Raw genomic sequence first — 17,633 nt, forward strand, 5'->3', positions numbered from 1 at the left:
TGTAAACCCAAGAGGTTGTATCTTCTGAAATAAGAAGTCACTGAAAGTAAGAATCCAGTATAAGAACCTGGAAAAAGAAATAGAGGAAAGGAAGAGAATTAATGAAAACAAATGTGTAACGTGAGGTTTTTCTGTCCTGGGTAGGCCCTGCCCCTGCTTCAGCCCGAAATGAACACACGAATGGACGCTATAATAATGACTAAACTGTTGGCCAATGACTAGGACTTCCTGTAGGCTAACTCTGTCTTAAGTGTTAACCCATTTCCATTAATCTAAGTGTTTCAATGGGATCCTATCTTACCAGAGAAGGGTCCGGACCTCTAACTCCTTTGGTGGCTCACATGGTGACTGCTAAGCGTCTGTCTAGAGAAGAGAATGATTTCCTGTTTGTCCCTGCTTATATCCTGATTCTGCCCAGCTATGTCACTTCCTGTCTGGCCAGTCAGCCAATCAGTGTTTTCATTAACCAATTAGAGAAACATATGCAGAAGAACATTCCCCATCACAGATATTGAAAATATTTAGACAAAAACAAAGCAAAACATAGAAGTACAGTGTTTAGAAAAAAGTAGAAGTGTGTGTATATGATTTGTGTATGTGGTGCGTGTGTGTGTGTGTGTGGTATATGGGGTGTGTGTGTATGGTGTGTGTATGTATTATATGTGTGTTGTATGGGTGTGTGGTATGTGTATGTGGTGTGTGTGTGTGGTGTATGGAGTGTCTGTGTGTATGGTGTTTATGTGTGTGTGGTGTATGGAGTGTCTGTGTGTATTATGTGTATATGTGTTGTATGTGTGTAGTATGGGTGTGTGGTATGTGTATGTGGTGTGTGTGTGTGTGGTGTATGGAGTGTCTGTGTGTGTGTGTGTGTGGTGTGTATGTGTTGTATGTGTGTGTATGTGTATGTGTGTGTGGTGTGCGTGTGTGTGTGGTGTATGGAGTGTGTGTGTGTGTGGTGTATGGAGTGTGTGTGTGTATGTGTATGTGTGTGTGTGTGTGTGTGTGGTGTATGGAGTGGGTGGGTAGGTGCAGAGGTTAGAGGAGAAGGCTGTCACTTGACTCTATCACTCTCTGCTTTATCCCTTGAGATGAGATTATTTCCTTTTTTTTTTCTTATTTCACATATCAATCCCAGTTCCCTCTCCTTCTCATCCCTCCCATGCCCCCCAACACCCTCCCCTCCCATCCCATTCCCTGCCCCCCACTCCACATGTAGGGTGATGCCTTCCAGGAAGAGTCATCAAAATCTGTGGAGTCATTTGGAGTAGGGACTAGGCCCTCCCTCCTGCCTCTAGGTTAAGGGAGTATCCCTCCATGGGGAATGTGCTCCCAAAGTCCTTTTGTGCATCAGGAATACATCCTGGTTCCACTGTCTGAGGCCCCTTAGACTGCCCAGGCCTTCTAACTGAGACCCATGTTCAGGGGGTCTGAGTCAGTCCAATGCTGGATTCCCAGCTATCAGTCTGGGGGCCCGTTAGCTCCTCCTTGTTCAGATCAGCTGAGACGGGATTCTTGCTGAACCTGGAGCTAGGCTGGCCAATAGTAAGCCTTAAGGAGGCCCCTCTGTGTCCCATTCATTGCTGGGGTTATAGGCACACATTTACCCATACTCTGCTTTTTATATGTCTTCTGGGGATTTGAACTCAGGTCCTCATGCTTTTGTAAAATTCTCTTTCCCACTGAGCCATCTAACCAGTTCCCCAAAGTAGATTTAAAAGATTTTAAAAATTATATGTGTTTGGGTATCTTGACTGTGTGACTGTGTGTGTGTGTGTGTGTGTGTGTGTGTGTGTGTGTGTGTATAAAACGCATGCCAGGTTCTGCTGGTCAGAAGGAGGAGCTGGATCCCCTGGAACTAGAGTTACAGGTGGTTGTCAGCCACCATGTGGATGTTGAGAATCAAACCTGGGTCCTTGAGAAGAGCAGTCAGTGCTCTTAACTGCAGAGCCATCTCTGCAGACTCCCAAAGGAGAAATTGAAACAAGGCTATAAACCACTGAAAAGTTGAAAGCTAAGCATAGAGGTGCATTCCAACATCTCAGCATCTGGGAAGTAGAAAGTAGAACAGTCAGGAGTTCAAGGCCAGCTTCAGCTATGTAGTGAATTTAAACCAACTTGGCTCCTGCTTTAAGAAACCAACCAAACAAATAAGAAGGGGAAAGAAGAATATATTAGGTTTTTAACCCTATAAAACTAAATTATACTTTTGTTGTTTATTTTAGCAAATGATTTTAGAAAAATAAAATGGTTTTTAGGGTTACTTTTCTGAACCTAGTGTGGTCTCTATACTTCATTTTTAAAAGGGCCAACTTAAGGGCTGGGGACATGGCTCAGTGGTTAAGAGCACTTAACTGCATTTACAGAAGAATGTGGTTGGATTGTTACCATCCATGTCAGGTGGCTCACAACTGGCTATGATTTCAACTCCAGGAAACCCTACACCTCTGTCCCCTCCCCCCCAGTTACCAATGCATATAAACATAATTAAAAATAATAAATCTAAGAAAAGAAAAAAAAACAGAATCTAGGTGCAGGATCTAAATAATAGCCAATTTAACAAGTTACTGCTAAAAGAAGAGTAATTTCTCAGAACTAGCTTAGTGTAAGGAGTCTTCAGCACGAAGTGTGCCCATCTGTCAGTGTTGTGAGGGGCACATTATTCTGTCAGGGCCGTAAGGTCCTGAGCGAGACAGTTCTGACTGTTGTGAAATTATTCAAGTGTGGGGTTACCAGCGCTCACCGTCTAGGGCTGGTGATTGGGAGGGTACAGTGACTGTTTTCATGTATATAAAAACAGCAGTGTCTGGCACATAGAGATTATCCACTATCTCTTGTATTATACATGATAGAACTGATTTGAGAACTTTGGCCAATATTGGATTGCGTAGTATATAACATTTTGATTAAAATTATGGGAAAACAATTGTTCTTATCAGTGTATTCGCCATCAGTGTCTGAGGTTGTGATTTCCGGAAATGCAATAAAAATGGAAAGTAACTAACTTCCATATGAGGGTGCTGCATAGAGAGGAGCACACAGTAGGGCTGCTCACCCCAGAGATCCAGGGGCAGCATGGCTGCTGTGCGTAAGTGTGTGTGTCAGGTGAGCAACAAACAGCTTGGAAAGAGACAGGTAGAAAGGGAAGGGGAAAAAAAACTTATAAAATGCAAATAAATTTATTTTCCTACCCAGGAAAATAATTATGTACTGAAAGTGGAATTGAAAGTCAAACTAGATCTCAGTAAAGGCTGTCAGTATTTCTAAAATTAACACATGAATTTAATTCAGTTTCACTTTAAAAGTCTAGTGTACTGGGTTAGCGAGTGAGATAAGCTGATTTTGCGGTTTTTATTTTGGGGAGGGGAGGTAAGAGCTCACTGTGTAGACTATACTAGGCTGGGGTACAGAATTGCTAGGTTAAAGAAGGCACCACTGTGTCTGGCCCAGTAATAGAGCTCTAAAGCGCTTCTCAGAATACCCAAGAGAGTAAATTTGTGTATCTGACCAGTTCTTGCCTGTGTTAGAGTTTCTGTTGCTGTGGTGAAACACTGCAGCCAGAAAACAAAACAAAACAAAACCTAGTAGGAAACAGTTTATTCAGCCCACACTCCACATCACTGTTCATCACTGAAGGAAGGCTGGACAGGAACCTGCAGGCAGGAGCTGGTGCAGAGGCCGTGGAAGGTGCTGCTTACTGGTTTGCTCAGCCTGCTTTCTTACAGAGCCCAGGACCAGCTGCCCAGAGGTGACACCACCACCATGGGCTGGGCCCTCCCCGTCAATCACTGATTAAGAAATGCACTATATATAGCACATTCTTATGGAGGCATCTTCTAAAGTGAGGTTCCTCCTCTCAGAGGACTCTAGCTTGTATCAAATTGTCATAAAAGTAGCCAGGACACCACCCTGTGCTAACACGTAAACGGGGAAAGAATGAAAACAAGCATGGAAGTTTTGGCGTTTCTTACTTCATATAGAGAAGTAGGGGAGTGATTGCCCAGTGTGCGTGTGAGCGTGCGTGCATGTGAGCGTGTGTGTGCATGTGTGTGAGCATGTGTGCATGTGCGTGCGTGCGTGCGTGTGCGTGCGTGTACGTGTGTGTGCACACATGAGTGTGTGTGCGCATGTATACCATGATGCCTGCATGGAGTTAGGATGGTTGCATGCTCTAGTTTTTATCGTTGCTTAAGGCAGGGTCTTTGTTGTGGGCAGCTGCCTCAGCCAGCCTGGCTGGATGAGCTCTGGGTTACAGACATGCCATACTGCATCCAGCTTCTAGGTGGGTACTGGGGACCGGAGCCCAGAGCCTCACATTTGGGTGGCAAGTTTTATCTTTAGGGCATCTCCTGACTACTTTACTTTTTACAAGGAGTAAATTATCTTTGGCTGATTGAATACATACAATTTAACACAAAAAATTGGTATCTACTCACTCGAAAGTTATTCCATTTTAGTTAAAATGTAAAAGGGGTTATTACTGATTAAATTATAACTTAAGGGATCTCTTAGATTTCCTTAATACATCCTAAAATAATAAAATGCACTACATCTCAGCCTTCCTGAATTTTTGGTGCCTTCTAGAAATGCAAGATTCATTTTTACACCAACAATTCTGAAAAGAATATTTCCTTTCCTTTCCTCTTCTTCCAAAGGTATGCAGCCACTTATGTATTCAGTTCAGGAAGCTCTCAATGCCAGGCCGTGGTGGATTCGCATGGGCACTGACATTTGCTACTACAAGTAAGTATTCTTACAGAGGCTCAGTTTAACAAGGAAAACGGACTTAGTGTGTGTGTGCTGGCTGGTTTTATGTCAACTAGACACAAGCTAAAGTCACTGGAAAAGGGAGAGCCTCAGTTGAGAAGATGCCTCCACAAGACTAGGCAAGCCTGTAGAGCATTTTCTTAGTTAGTGATCAGTGGGGGAGGGCAGTGTCCATTTGGGCATGGCTGTCCCTTAGCTGATGGTCCTGGGTTCTATGAGAAAGAAGTCTGAGAACACCCTGAGGATCAAGCCAATGAGCAGCATCCTCCATGGCTTCTGCATCAGCTCCTGCCTCCAGGTTCCTGCCCTGATTTCCTTCCATGATGAAGAGTGATGTGGATGTGTGAGCCAAATAGACCCCGTCTTCCCCAAGCTACTTTGGTCATAGTAACCCTAATTTTTATGAACTCTTTGGGCACTTAGTCAACCTCCACCCCTTCCTCGAACCCCTCTCAACCCCCAGTCCTGTCTCCCTAAAGCCCCAACTTTGACTCTTCCTCCCTTCCCTCCTCTTCTTTTTCCTCTTCCTCCTCTTTTAAAAATAACCCATGGAGTCCAGCTTGTGCTGCCCATGTACCTGTGTGTGGGGGCATCCACTGGAGCATGATTGACCTACCAGGGCCACACCCTTAGAGAAAACCGGCTCTCTCCTCCAGAAGCCATCAGGTACCTGCCCAAATCCTGACTGTCATGGAGGCTCGTTAACCACGTGGACTGCCGTGGTCGTGTGCAGGCAGCCTCAGCTGCTGTGGGTTCCTAGCTCAGCAGTTCCCTTTTGCCCAGAAGCCACTGCTTCAGGCAGGCTGGTCCTCCCTGCCCTCCAGCTATAGAATCTTTTCTCCCCTCTCTTCTGAAGTGGCCCCTGAGCTTGTGTGGAAGGGTAGGTAGGTGGTGTGTATGGTATTTGTGACTGCAGCCTTGCTTTTAAACAATCTAGAATTCTTAAAATATTGCTTCTCGTTTTACTCCAGTTTTATTTGTAACATCTTCCAGGTAACCTCCACTATATTTTATAATGCTTATTTTATTTCCTATAAAAATACATTAAAAACACATGATTCCTGTCTGCATGTAGTTGTCAGCAGTTTGTGGAACCTTTATCACTCAGCCGGTCTCCTTGTGGTCCCTTGATTGTCAGAATCAGGACGCCAGAGAGGACTCTGTGGCGTTTCTGTGCGCTCTGTTGTTTGGAAAGCTAGAAGGTGTGTGCTACTGCTTCACAGGTGGGAAGGCTGCCTTGTAAGTAAGTCACACCTTTCCTTGGTAGAAGGGCCCATGGTTACAGTTTGCTGATGTCTTTTCAGAAATATTTTACTAATGCACACATACTTTCAGATTAAACTTTTAAAGTTGAAACTACATAAGTATTTGCAGTTCTGTCCAGCCTCTCAAATGGGCACAGATTTGCCCTTTCACAGCATGGATTCTGCCTTCACCTGTTTGCTTACTAATAGAATACCCTCTTCATGCTCCTAGAGGATACCCTTTGTTATGAGCTGCCTGATAGCTAACCCTGTTTAACTGGAGCCCACTGGCTGTTTATGTGCGATTCCAGTTCCCTGTGGCCTGCTCTTGGAACATCAGTGCTAAGCAGGGGGAAGGTGTGCTCAGCTTTGAAAACCTCTGAATCTAAAGTAAACATTGAACATTCTGGTTTTTAGTGATCATTTCCTATCAGTCACATGAAGTTTTGTATGCTCATAATTTTGGCCTTGGTTTTTATCTCTCTTGGATTCTGGTTTTTGTCTTGTTAGTCTTGAGTTTTCCATAAAGTGGATTTTGACTTTTAATGTTGTCTTTAGCTAGCACTGATGTCTTGTCCAAAGTAGCTTTGTCAGAAGATGATGACTTGTAGAATTTGTACTTAATGGCTTAATGGCTTCATCTCAGTGGGGTTCTACTCATCCATGATTGTCACATGATAAGTTGAAACAAAGGAAGTGTGTGTCCTGATCTTTACCTTCCAATGACTGTAGCGTTTCAGTGACAGTTGGGACGATGGCGCTCCCGGACCACTCTTTCTGTTCGGTGACATTGGAGTGAAAGAGGAACTGATCTGGGCAGTGGTGGGCAAGGTTTCAGAAGTCTTTCTCAGGCTATTAAATATTAAAACATCCATGCTTCTCTACACTTCAAGTCCTTTCACATGCAGTATGTGTGATCAGACCATGATTAAGTTTTTCTGTTCTGTATTAGTGATAACAGGAGTTTTTGTTTTGTTTAATTTTTGCTTTTTCTCTGGCTGCTTCCAGGTTAAACTGGAATTCAGTACAGTTAGCATTCATTGCTTAACTACTTTTTGTGTTATATGCATTGTTGGGGTTGATTTCCAGAAGCCTCTCATCAGTGAGGACTCGAGACTATTGTATTAGCTATGAATAGAACATAGTCGTGTTTTGTCAACATGTGTGCATGTTTGTTTGTAGCCCGTAACTTCCATGGAACTACTGTCACCTCAGGGAAGAAACAGCTGTCAGGCTCCTTCTTGGGCCTGTTTTGTGTGTTCCTTAGCTCTTAGCACTTGCCATTGTCTGTCCACTCACGACACAGAGATGGACTTAATGAAGACTAGTGTGAGTATGTAAGTGTGGGAATAAATTTATGACTTATAAGCCCTGTTTTTTCAAGAGTTTTAGAGCTCTAGAAATTAAGTTTATGAGTATCTTTAAATGCCAATGTCAGCAATACTTAAAGACCATAAAACTTAGAAATCACAAGCGGGATGATATCCCGTGTGCCACAGCCCACCTTGAACAGTTCCCATCATGTGGTCAGTGCTGTTTGTGCATTACAGAACCCCTGCTTCCATGTTGCTTTATAAAAGTTCCTCTCTGTTCCTTTGTTCACATTGTGGGGTGGGTGTTGGAGGGTGGGTATACTTGCCACTGCTTGAGTGTGGAGGCCAAATGACAGCTTTTGGGATTTGGTTCTTTTCTTTTAAGATGTGGTTCTGAGTACTGAATTTGTGTCATCAGCTTTGACAGCAGGTACCTTCATCTGGTGAGCCATCTTGAGGGCCCCCATGCCAGATTTTAAAAACAATTGTCAGATAGCATTAAAACTAAAGACCCCTTAAGACCATCTAACCACCTTGCCGTTATCGTACATCACAAACATTAAGGGAAGCCCTTGATGTAATCTAGTCAGTTTTCAGATTGCCCCAGGTGCCATATGAGTGTTGCTTGGTAATTATTTTCTCCTCCTCTAGAGCTGATGAAAGATCACACAATACATTTTTAAATATAAAAGGCTGGAAAGTGATTTGTTTCTAGGACTGCTAGCAGTCATTAGGAAGCATGCCCTTCAGTGCATTCCATGTTGGAAATGTCGGATGGCTGCTGCTGACCTCCCTTGCTCATCATACATCACATGTAATCCCCGTTACCGTGTTTCTTAAACGTTGTTATCAGCTGGGTCCCCTTTTCTCTCAGTGCCTGTTAAACCGGCTTGTTTCTCACATCTGAGTTTTATGTTTGTCATGCTGATTGCATCTTTGCTACTAACAAATTCATCTTACTGATTCCTTGTCAATTAGATATAAGCGCTTAGTCAAGTTTGGGTTTATGTTTGGCAAGACCACTGCAGCTGTGATGCTGCGGAAGCTCTCCACGGCGCATGAGGAAACATGGGCAGCAGCCTCTTCCCTGGCTGTTTGCCCTGGTATGGTGAAGTGCCAGTGCCGTGTACGGTGCACGTGACCCTCCGCCACCATGTTACCTGATGGAGGGAGCCGCCATGGACCAGCAATGTCAAGATCTAAAGAAGAAGGGGAGTCCCTGACGTGCAGGGCGTGCGGGTCATGTGCTGTGCTCAGTCTAGAGAAGAGAGCGGTACTGCCAGGTGGCATAGATGGACGGCCTTGGCCTTCTCGGTGTGCTCGTGAGGCTTTGGAGGACCGTGGCCCTGAAGGCTCCTATGTTTGAACACTTGGTCTTGAGTTGGTGGAACTGTTAGGGAAGGGTTAGGTGTGGCCTTGTTGGGGGTGTGGCACTGGGCACAAAAGCCCACACCTTCCCCAGTGTACTCTGCTCTGCCTGGTGCTTGTGGATGGGCTGCTCCTCTCGCCTGCCTGACACTTTGCTCCGGGCTGTGTGGCCACAGCATGGTGGACTACAACCTGAGACTGCAGCAGAGGAAAAGCAACGTCTCTGCATAGCAGATAAAGAGCTCTGTGCTTTGCATTGCAGGAATCACTTCTCCAGAAGCTCAGTTGCTGCAGGGGGACAGAAGGGGAAGTCCTACTACACCATCACATTCACCGTCAACTTTCCACATAAGGATGACGTTTGCTACTTTGCCTATCACTATCCATATACATACTCAACTCTGCAGGTGAGAGACACTGATTGTAAACTATGAATGTCACTTCGTAGTACAGGAAAGGTTCAGGTAGAAATGTGATGATGCAGTAACTGTGGAAGCCTGGGGATGGTCCAGAGGGTAAAGTGCCAGGTTTGGATCTGTAGCACCGCACACCTGACACCCATGGTGAGCACGTCTGCATGCATGTGCACACTTCCCCACCCCCATGCTTCCACAAATGAAAAATAACTGTAACTAGAAGTAGGAAGAGCCAGGAGTTGGTGGTGCACGCCTTTAATCCCAGCACTCAGGAATCAGGCAGGCAGAACTCTGTGAGTTCGAGGCCAGCCTAGTCTACTAAGTGAGTTCCAGAACAGCCAGGACTGTTACACAAAGAAGCCCTGTCTTGAAAAACCAGAAGAGGAGGATGACAACGTAAAATCTATGTACTTCACTTATCATGTGTGGGAATGGATACTTTCAGTTTAACTAAAAGCACTAAATCTTGTAGAAAAATGTAGCAGTAGAAAGTATGGCCACACTTTGAATTTCCTGCAGGGAAATTAGTTTTCTGGCACAAGAACTAGGTCTGTTCTGTGATCTGGTGACCCGAGGCTCCCATTCTTAGAGCCTGGGTATAAGCTGTGAGATTGCCAAATGCCTTCATTCTACAACAAAACTAAAGCTAAATCAAGTGAGCAAATAGCCAGCGGTAGCAGACTTATCTGCTAGCTTAGTCAGTAGAGCATTGGACTGTTAATCCTAGGGGCATGGGTTCATGCCCCCCACATTGGGCACCAAATGTTCCATGACAAATAAAAGACCCAGAGACTGATATTGGGGTTCAAGCTTCAAGTGGAAGATCAGAAAAGCAAAGCAGCTGGTCACTGGCTCTCACTCCACCTCAGACTGAAAGGGCTGTCCTGTCTCTACCAAACCTCAGACTGAAGTCCTGACAGCAATGCTCTCCTCAGTGTGGCTACAGAATCCCAAGACCTCAGTGTCTTCCTGTCCTTGACATAGCTGGAGAATGAATCCTGATACTGACTACTAAAGCCCCTGCTCCTGCCTTTTATACTCTCCAGTGCTGGGATTGAAGGCGTGTGGTCCCAGGTGCTGAGAACTTTGTGTGAGCTGTTTCTCTTTAGGACTGAATCAATCCGGTGTAGACCTGGGTGGCCTTGAACTCACAGAGATCCATCCACCTCTTAATCCTGAGTCCTAGGATTAAAGGTGCACTACCACTTCTGACTGCTGGAATTAAATGTGTCTATCACAACTGCCAGATCTCTATGGTTTGAAGATGACTTTGCTTTCTGAATCCTCAGACAAGCTTTAACAAGTCATAAATAATACACTAGCACCTTTATCCTCACAACAGAGTCTCTGTTCTAATGGCAAGGGTACTGAGGGATGATCAGATACAGAAAGGAAGCTGGAGGACAGGACTGAAAGTCAGTCCCAGCATGCAGTGGGACTCCAGCAGAGATGGAGTGCTGAGGACACCAGCTGAGCCTTGCTGTGTTTTAGTAGAGGTGAAGGTCTCATAGCATGGACATTGAGTTAGCTCTGTTTTAAGGTTCTTCATCCTAGAAAAGTAGTAATATATATGTATGTATATATTTACCCATATTATATGTGTCTATCCATACATATATATTTATTATTGCATATATATTACTAATCTTGAAATCAAAAGGAATTGTTCATAATGTGTGTTATGTAATTTTAGCTTGCTATCATGTGACTTTAGTTATAATTCCAGCATTCTAAGTACTTTGCAAACCAAATGCTTTTTCTCGGCTCTAATTGGCAGCAAAGCTTGAGCTGAGCTTGTGTGAGCTCATTTCGAATATTGATTCCACTGAGGGAAGCCTGCCCCTGTGCGGTGTACCTCACGCCTGTCCTGCCTGGGTTGCTGCTTGTGTTTTATTTGGCATTGAGGGTTTTAGATGAGAATTTAGGAATCATTTACTCTGGTTCTGTGGGTATCTAGATGATGAGTTTTGAAATGATTGTATACTTTGCTTTTAAACTTTTGTCAAGATGCATCTTCAAAAGTTGGAATCATCACACAATCCTCAGCAGATTTATTTCCGAAAGGACGTGCTGTGTGAGACCTTATCTGGAAACAGCTGTCCCCTGGTGACCATCACAGCAATGCCAGAGTCCAATTACTATGAGCATATCTGTCAGTTCAGTAAGTCTGTCTTCTTCACTCAACATGCCCAGCGCCCTCCCTTGGGCTGGCTTTCTGTGTACTTTGTAATAGAAATAATACGAGGCATGCATGAGAAGGCTGGCTTCTAGCCTTGGTCCTACTCGTACTTGTGGACCTCCCACTGTGCCTCAGTTGTCTTTTGAGAGTCCTTCCTCTCAGGACGCCTTTGATAGCCATGTTTCTTAGTTCTATTTGTAGAAATCACGCTGAAGCAAAAATACTACAGGAGTTTTAGGGTTCAGATATTTGGATAGCTAGCACTAAATAGCTACTTGTTTTCCCATTATTCAAAATTTAAAAATTACCTCAATTTTATAGCTGAGGTAATAAAAATAAGAACATATTTCAGTTTTTGATAAGTGTTTCAAATCAGCAGCAACAACAAAAAAGAAATGCTGTGCATGTCTGCAGGGGTGGTGAGTTGTGCGATTGTTTGTAGACAATGTGAGTGACGGTGACTAATGTCTGGAGACTGTAAATGCACAGCGACTGCTCTGCCAGGGTCTGTGTCACACCGTCTTTCTGTGCTGTCAACCACACAGGGTTAGATTGTTAGTATTTTCTTTTTCCATGAGTTTATGTATACAATTTTGTATTTTAAACTTTCCCATGTGATATTCTTTGTAAAACTGTTTTCCATTCAAGAACTTTGTTTTTCAAGTTAGATTATCATTAGAAAATAAGCAAGTAGTTCCAATACTGTACATTATTACGGTGTGTTCATATCACAAGTTCCTTCATGTGGTAGCTTACTTGCATTTTCTGTTGCTTTCTCTGTAGGGCCAGTGTAGTGTGTGTGTGTATTGAATGTGTATAGTGAGTTTTTCCTGAATTCACATCAGAATTCACAGCTGAGGAGAGTTCTGGACCCCAAAGAGAAATGTCATTCAAACGTGTAGTAGCTGCTCATTTAAATTGAGATTTTATGTGCACTTTAGGGAATCGCCCTTACATTTTCTTGTCTGCTCGGGTCCACCCTGGAGAAACTAATGCCAGCTGGGTCATGAAAGGAACCCTGGAGTACCTCATGAGTAACAGCCCTACCGCACAGAGCTTACGGGAGTCCTACATTTTTAAAATTGTCCCTATGCTAAATCCAGATGGAGTCATCAATGGAAAGTAAGTTAAGCAGTAGTTACAGGAGTGTCATAGATCGTAATGGTGGCTGTATATAAATTCATTGATCTAATAGTGTTTAACTTAATTCAGAAAATGGATTTGATGATTTTTTTTTTCCTAGAAAAAAGCAAGTTTTGGTGAGTAATTCATCAAGGATAAACTTTTAAATGCATGTGTTAGTATTATGAGTCCATGAGAATGATTTCCTAAAATCTTCCTTGAATTGTTTAGGAAGCCATGAGGCGGTCTTTAAGATATCAGTTTTGCTTCCTTTGTTAATTGTGTGACTGGAGAGTGTGTTGTGCTTGATGGCATTAGCTCCCATGAACAGATGAAAGTGTATTTACAGTTTCCAAGACTACATCATTTATATATTTGCCTTTCTCAGATGGAGGGCTCACATAGCACATGTATAGCACAAGTAATGCACTCAGCATGTAGAGTTAGTATAGCAGATCGTTACTAGTTAGTCAATAGAGAATGTGTCCAATAATACATTTAATAAAGTACAGAAGAAAAGCCTAGAATTGACAATTTGCTTTTTGTAAGTTAACAGTGTCACATGAGATTTTGCATACAGCAAATGATGGATGTGTGTTTACTTAGTGAATACTATGTGCGTTCAGTTGAGCGCTGTCTGCATGTACTTGAATACTTAACTGGGGTGTGTCATAAAGCTGAATCAGAGATGTATGTGACACTCTGTGGCACTTGTGTTTTCTGTCTTTGTTGGTTGTAGTCACCGCTGCTCTTTAAGTGGAGAGGATTTGAACAGACAGTGGCAAAGTCCGAACCCGGATTTACACCCGACGATTTACCACGCAAAGGGGCTACTGCAATACCTGGCTGCGGTGAAGCGCTTGCCTCTGGTACGTGGCCATATTTGCTTGCCATTGCATGCACAGATGCACTTATTGATTAATGACAGTGAACTCTAAGTTATCTTCTTAGATTAATATGCAAAGTGGCGCCTTTACACCTCTATGTCATTTTACCTGTTTTCCTGTGTTCCCGACCCCCTACCTTGGCCTGTCCTCGCTCCCACAGTGAGTCCTCTTTTCTGCTCTCTCTTATTACCTATGCTCCATCTCCCTTTCTAGACTGTGACCTGCATACGTGTGCATATGTTAGTCACACATCTACACACGTAGTTGTAAACCTAAGTTCCATGTATATCAGTACTAGTTTTTCTGTGTTTAGTTGATTGCAGGATTTACAGTTGCATCTGTTTGTGCAGGTGCATACAGTTCTCATCCACGGGTGCTGATTTAGTGTAGTGTGGCTGATCATACAGTAGCTCTGCTTTTCATTGTTTTGAGGATACCACACTGATGCCCATGGATAGCTACTGCACACATTTATGTCTCTGAACAATGAGTAGGGCCTCTTCCCTCCTCCCTGTGGCTTGTGTCACTTTTTTTGTTTAATGACAGCTACTCTTGGTGGCCTGAGATGGAATCTCAGAGCGGTTTAATTTACAGTTCTCTAGTGACTAAGGGTGCCAAATATTTTCTTTCTTTCTTTTAATGCATTTGTTTATTTTCTGTGTATGAGGGTTGGCATTCCTGCCCACAGTGCGGGTGTGGAGGTCAAAGGGAAACTTTTGGAGTTGGTTCTCTCTCTCTTCTGTGTGGATCCCCAGATACCTTTTCAACTATTTATTAGCCATTTGTATTTCTCCTTTTGAGAACTCTTTTGTTGTTGTTCATTATATATACCATTTATTGAATGGGTGATTTTAATTTTTTAGTGTTTAATTTTTAAAAATCTCATTATAGTGTTTAGATATTAATCCTATGTCTGATGTATAGTTGGCAACAATTACCCAACCCTTCCACACAAAAAAACAAAAACACAAGATTTAGGGCTGCAGAGGTGGCTCAGAGGTTAAGAGCACTGGCTGCTCTTGCAGAAGACCCAGGTTCAGTTCCCAGCACCTACACGGCTGCTCAGAATGATCTGTAATTCCGGCTCCAGACCATCCAGGCCCACACTTGGTATATATACATACTTGCAGGTAAAACATCTGTATACATTAAGTAAAATAATTTTTTAAAGTTTAAAGAATAAAAAAAGATGTATGTGTTTGTATGAATATGTGATATATGTTCACATGCATGAGCAGGTCTGAAGAAGGCCTGGGTCCCTTGGAGCTAGACTTCCAGGTGGTCACAGGCAGCCCGTCGTGGGTGCTTGGAACTGAGCCCAGACCCTCTCAGAAGAACAACTAGTGATCTTGAGCTTTCTCTCCAACCCACCCGTGGTTGGAGGCTTCTTGTCCCACATTCCAGTTCCCAAATAACCACACTAAGGCTTAATATTATTTATAATTGTTTGGCTGATGGCTCAGGCTTCTTACTGGATAGCTCTACATATAAACTAACCCATTTCTAATGTTCTGTGTCTGTCACAATGGCTCATGCTGTGTCACCTCACATATTGCTTGTTTACTCGACTCTGCCTTCTTTCTCTCTCTATCTCTGTTTGGATTTCCCACCTAGATATATTTCCCTGTCATAGGCCAAAACAGATTTATTTATCAACCAATAAAGGTAATAAATATTCACAGCAGACAGAAGGACATCCCACATCATCTCTGATCTCCTGTCTAATTAAAAAAGGAGGTTTTAACTTTAGCATAGTAAAGTTCTATATAACAAAACAGTTTCCAAGCAAGAATTATAGTCACAATATTTAGTTCATTTGGATTTGGCAAAATTAAGGAGACTGTTCTATCATCTCTCCTGGCTTTGTGAGTCTGAAGTCTTTATCTTTTATCATAATTAAGGAAAATTTAACTGTAACTGTCTGACTTCAGCTCCATCAAAGACCCCAGAAGGATATAATATTACCTAAGTAAACAGTAAGTGTATTGTATGCAACTTCCAAAACTCTAGAAATGACAGAGCTATCTGGCTTCCTGGACAGTCACCCAAAGTTCTTTGTAATGTTGGGGCATCAACCTTCAGCCGATAGGCCTAGAGTGTCTGGCAGACTTTAAAATGAAGCAGGAAATTTGAAGATCTCTTCTGCCTTATACTGGCAAAGTTTGTCAGTTGCTTTCCTCTGTGTCCTGCAGAATGTTTGGCAGTTTCTTCTGTGAAGCAGGAACCCTGAAGGACCACCCATCTTGTTTTGGCAAGTTCAGCAGTCACTTTGCTGTGGGTCCTGCATGTCCAGTTTATACAGCACACACTCAAGCAATCCAGGCAAGAGAAGTTTCTTGCCCAAATGGCTAGTCTGGCCATGTTGAAAGCAAATTTCAGAAGGAACGTCTTCGATGCCCATCATCCTCTTGAAGTAATTGGTGATACCAGGAGCAGATGGGTCTCACTCTTAAGAAAAGTCTAAGTTCTTGAAACATTTTAAATGCCATATTCTGTAGGTCTTTGACGTGTTTGAAGATTACCTATCCATCTGAAATATATCTCTACATATCTAGAAAATCTAACATGAATGCAAGTTTGACTATCATAGATGATTATTAATTTGTATTTAACTATTATTGCATTTTTAATTGAGCTGTATAAACACAATACCTTAAACGAGAGTAGAAATATACATAATGGCATAACAAGATTGACTGTAAACTTACATCAGTAAACCAAAATTCATACCAACGTAAATTACTCATTTCTATTTCATACTCCCTTTGGAAAGAGATCGACTGTGGTCATTAACCATTTGTGGCCAACCCCCTTTAAGGGAACACAAACATTTATAAGCAGTATCTGGGAATGTGGGTGTCGTTTTCTAGACTGCTTCCTGCTGATTGTTGGGCACAATGGTCTTATGGGGAAAGTCCTGCCTGGGTATTTTCTGTGGTTGGTCATCTCAGCCCCCAGTCCTGAAGCTGTCGGGGATGCTGCATCACCCGGGACATCATTTCAGGTGGTCTTATTTAATGACACCATATGGGATTGGAAGGAATCCATAACTTCTCATCTTCTGTGGAAACAAAAGCAGAAACTCTTTCCTAAAACAACATGCCCTTAGAACCAAAATTTGAAGTCAAGATACCTTTATGTTAGTTTAGCTTAGCAGCCCCCACAATCAAATATTTCTCTGTAGTTAGTACATTAACAGTCAAAAAATTCACATTCCAAACTCTGTGTATTTTCCATCTTTATATGGCCCCTTATATTTTTATACTTTTTATTCTACTTTTCCTTTAAGGAACTTAGTTTATTATCATTAAATTATTATTATTATTATTATTATTTTTATCTATGACTCTGTCTATCCTCTATCCTTTCTCTCCCAAGCCCAAGCACATTTATCAAATGCACCGTGAGTTCCTTGGAGGCCTTTTGTGACTGAATATGTACTTATTGTGTATCTGTAATCCTTTTTTGACTAGGAGAGTGTTTATCATGCTTAGTGGGCGTGGCTAGGAATAAGTGGCTTGCTGCACCTCACCCCTACACTTCCTGAGAGTCTGGCTTCATGCAAGGTACTGGTGCAAGTCACATGATGGCGGCCAACTCTGGGGCGGTTTTCGGTCCATGGGTTTGGTAGCAGGGCCTTTTTTGTTTTTGAGATGGGGTTTCTTTATGTATCTCTGGCCATCCTGAAACTAGCTCTGTAGATCAGGCTGGCCTCGAATTCACAGAGATCCACCTGATTCTGCCTCCTGAGTTCTGGAATTAAAGATGTGAGCCACCACTGCCCAGCTTGTCACAGGTCTGCTGCTAATGCTGAGTCAGGAAGCCATCTTTTTAAAGAGCCCTGTCTCTGCTTGCCTCTGGCAGACAGAGCCCACCCGATAAAATGCTGCTACCAGGAAGCCATGCTTAGCTCTTCTTTTGTGTTTAGAGTCCTTTTTAAGCTTTTGTCAGGTCTTATATGGAAATTCTTGCCAAACGTTTGGGCGCCACCTGTGGTTGGAGGTTTCTTGACCTGCCTGCCACTTCCCAAATAACCGCTCTAAGCCTTACTGGCTAGCTCTACATATAAGTTAACCCACATTGGGCGCCAGATGAAGTGAGAACCCACAAAAGTATGATAGCCGATTTATTAAGGGGTACAATGCAAAGACAAACTCACAGACACAGAGCAAAGCAGATGCTGCCACAGGTCCTGACCACAGCATGAGCAGAGCAAGAGAGCAGGAACAGGCTTGTGCTCCAGCTTACCATTGTCACATAGACAAGACCACACCATAACCCTGGCTGCTCCAAGGCTGTTGGCGGAATGAGTCCCCACAACACTCCCCTCCTTTTCCTTT

The 17,633-nt window shown here is 43.0% G+C and overlaps 1 protein-coding gene across 6 annotated transcripts in view; it reads left to right on the top strand.

The window, feature by feature from the left end:
• Window positions 1-17,633, top strand: part of Agtpbp1 (ATP/GTP binding carboxypeptidase 1) — a 118,046-nt gene that overhangs the window by 81,580 nt on the left and 18,833 nt on the right. For all 6 annotated transcript variants that reach the window (XM_051194162.1, XM_051194164.1, XM_051194166.1 and 3 more), the window contains 5 exons: window positions 4,653-4,740; window positions 8,952-9,096; window positions 11,113-11,266; window positions 12,226-12,406; window positions 13,146-13,275. In XM_051194162.1, the coding sequence (XP_051050119.1) occupies window positions 4,653-4,740; window positions 8,952-9,096; window positions 11,113-11,266; window positions 12,226-12,406; window positions 13,146-13,275 (698 nt within the window). The remainder of the gene's footprint in view (window positions 1-4,652; window positions 4,741-8,951; window positions 9,097-11,112; window positions 11,267-12,225; window positions 12,407-13,145; window positions 13,276-17,633) is intronic.

Source organism: Phodopus roborovskii, unplaced genomic scaffold (genome assembly GCF_943737965.1).
Source record: "Phodopus roborovskii unplaced genomic scaffold, PHOROB, whole genome shotgun sequence".
Classification (NCBI taxonomy): Eukaryota; Metazoa; Chordata; class Mammalia; order Rodentia; family Cricetidae; genus Phodopus; species Phodopus roborovskii.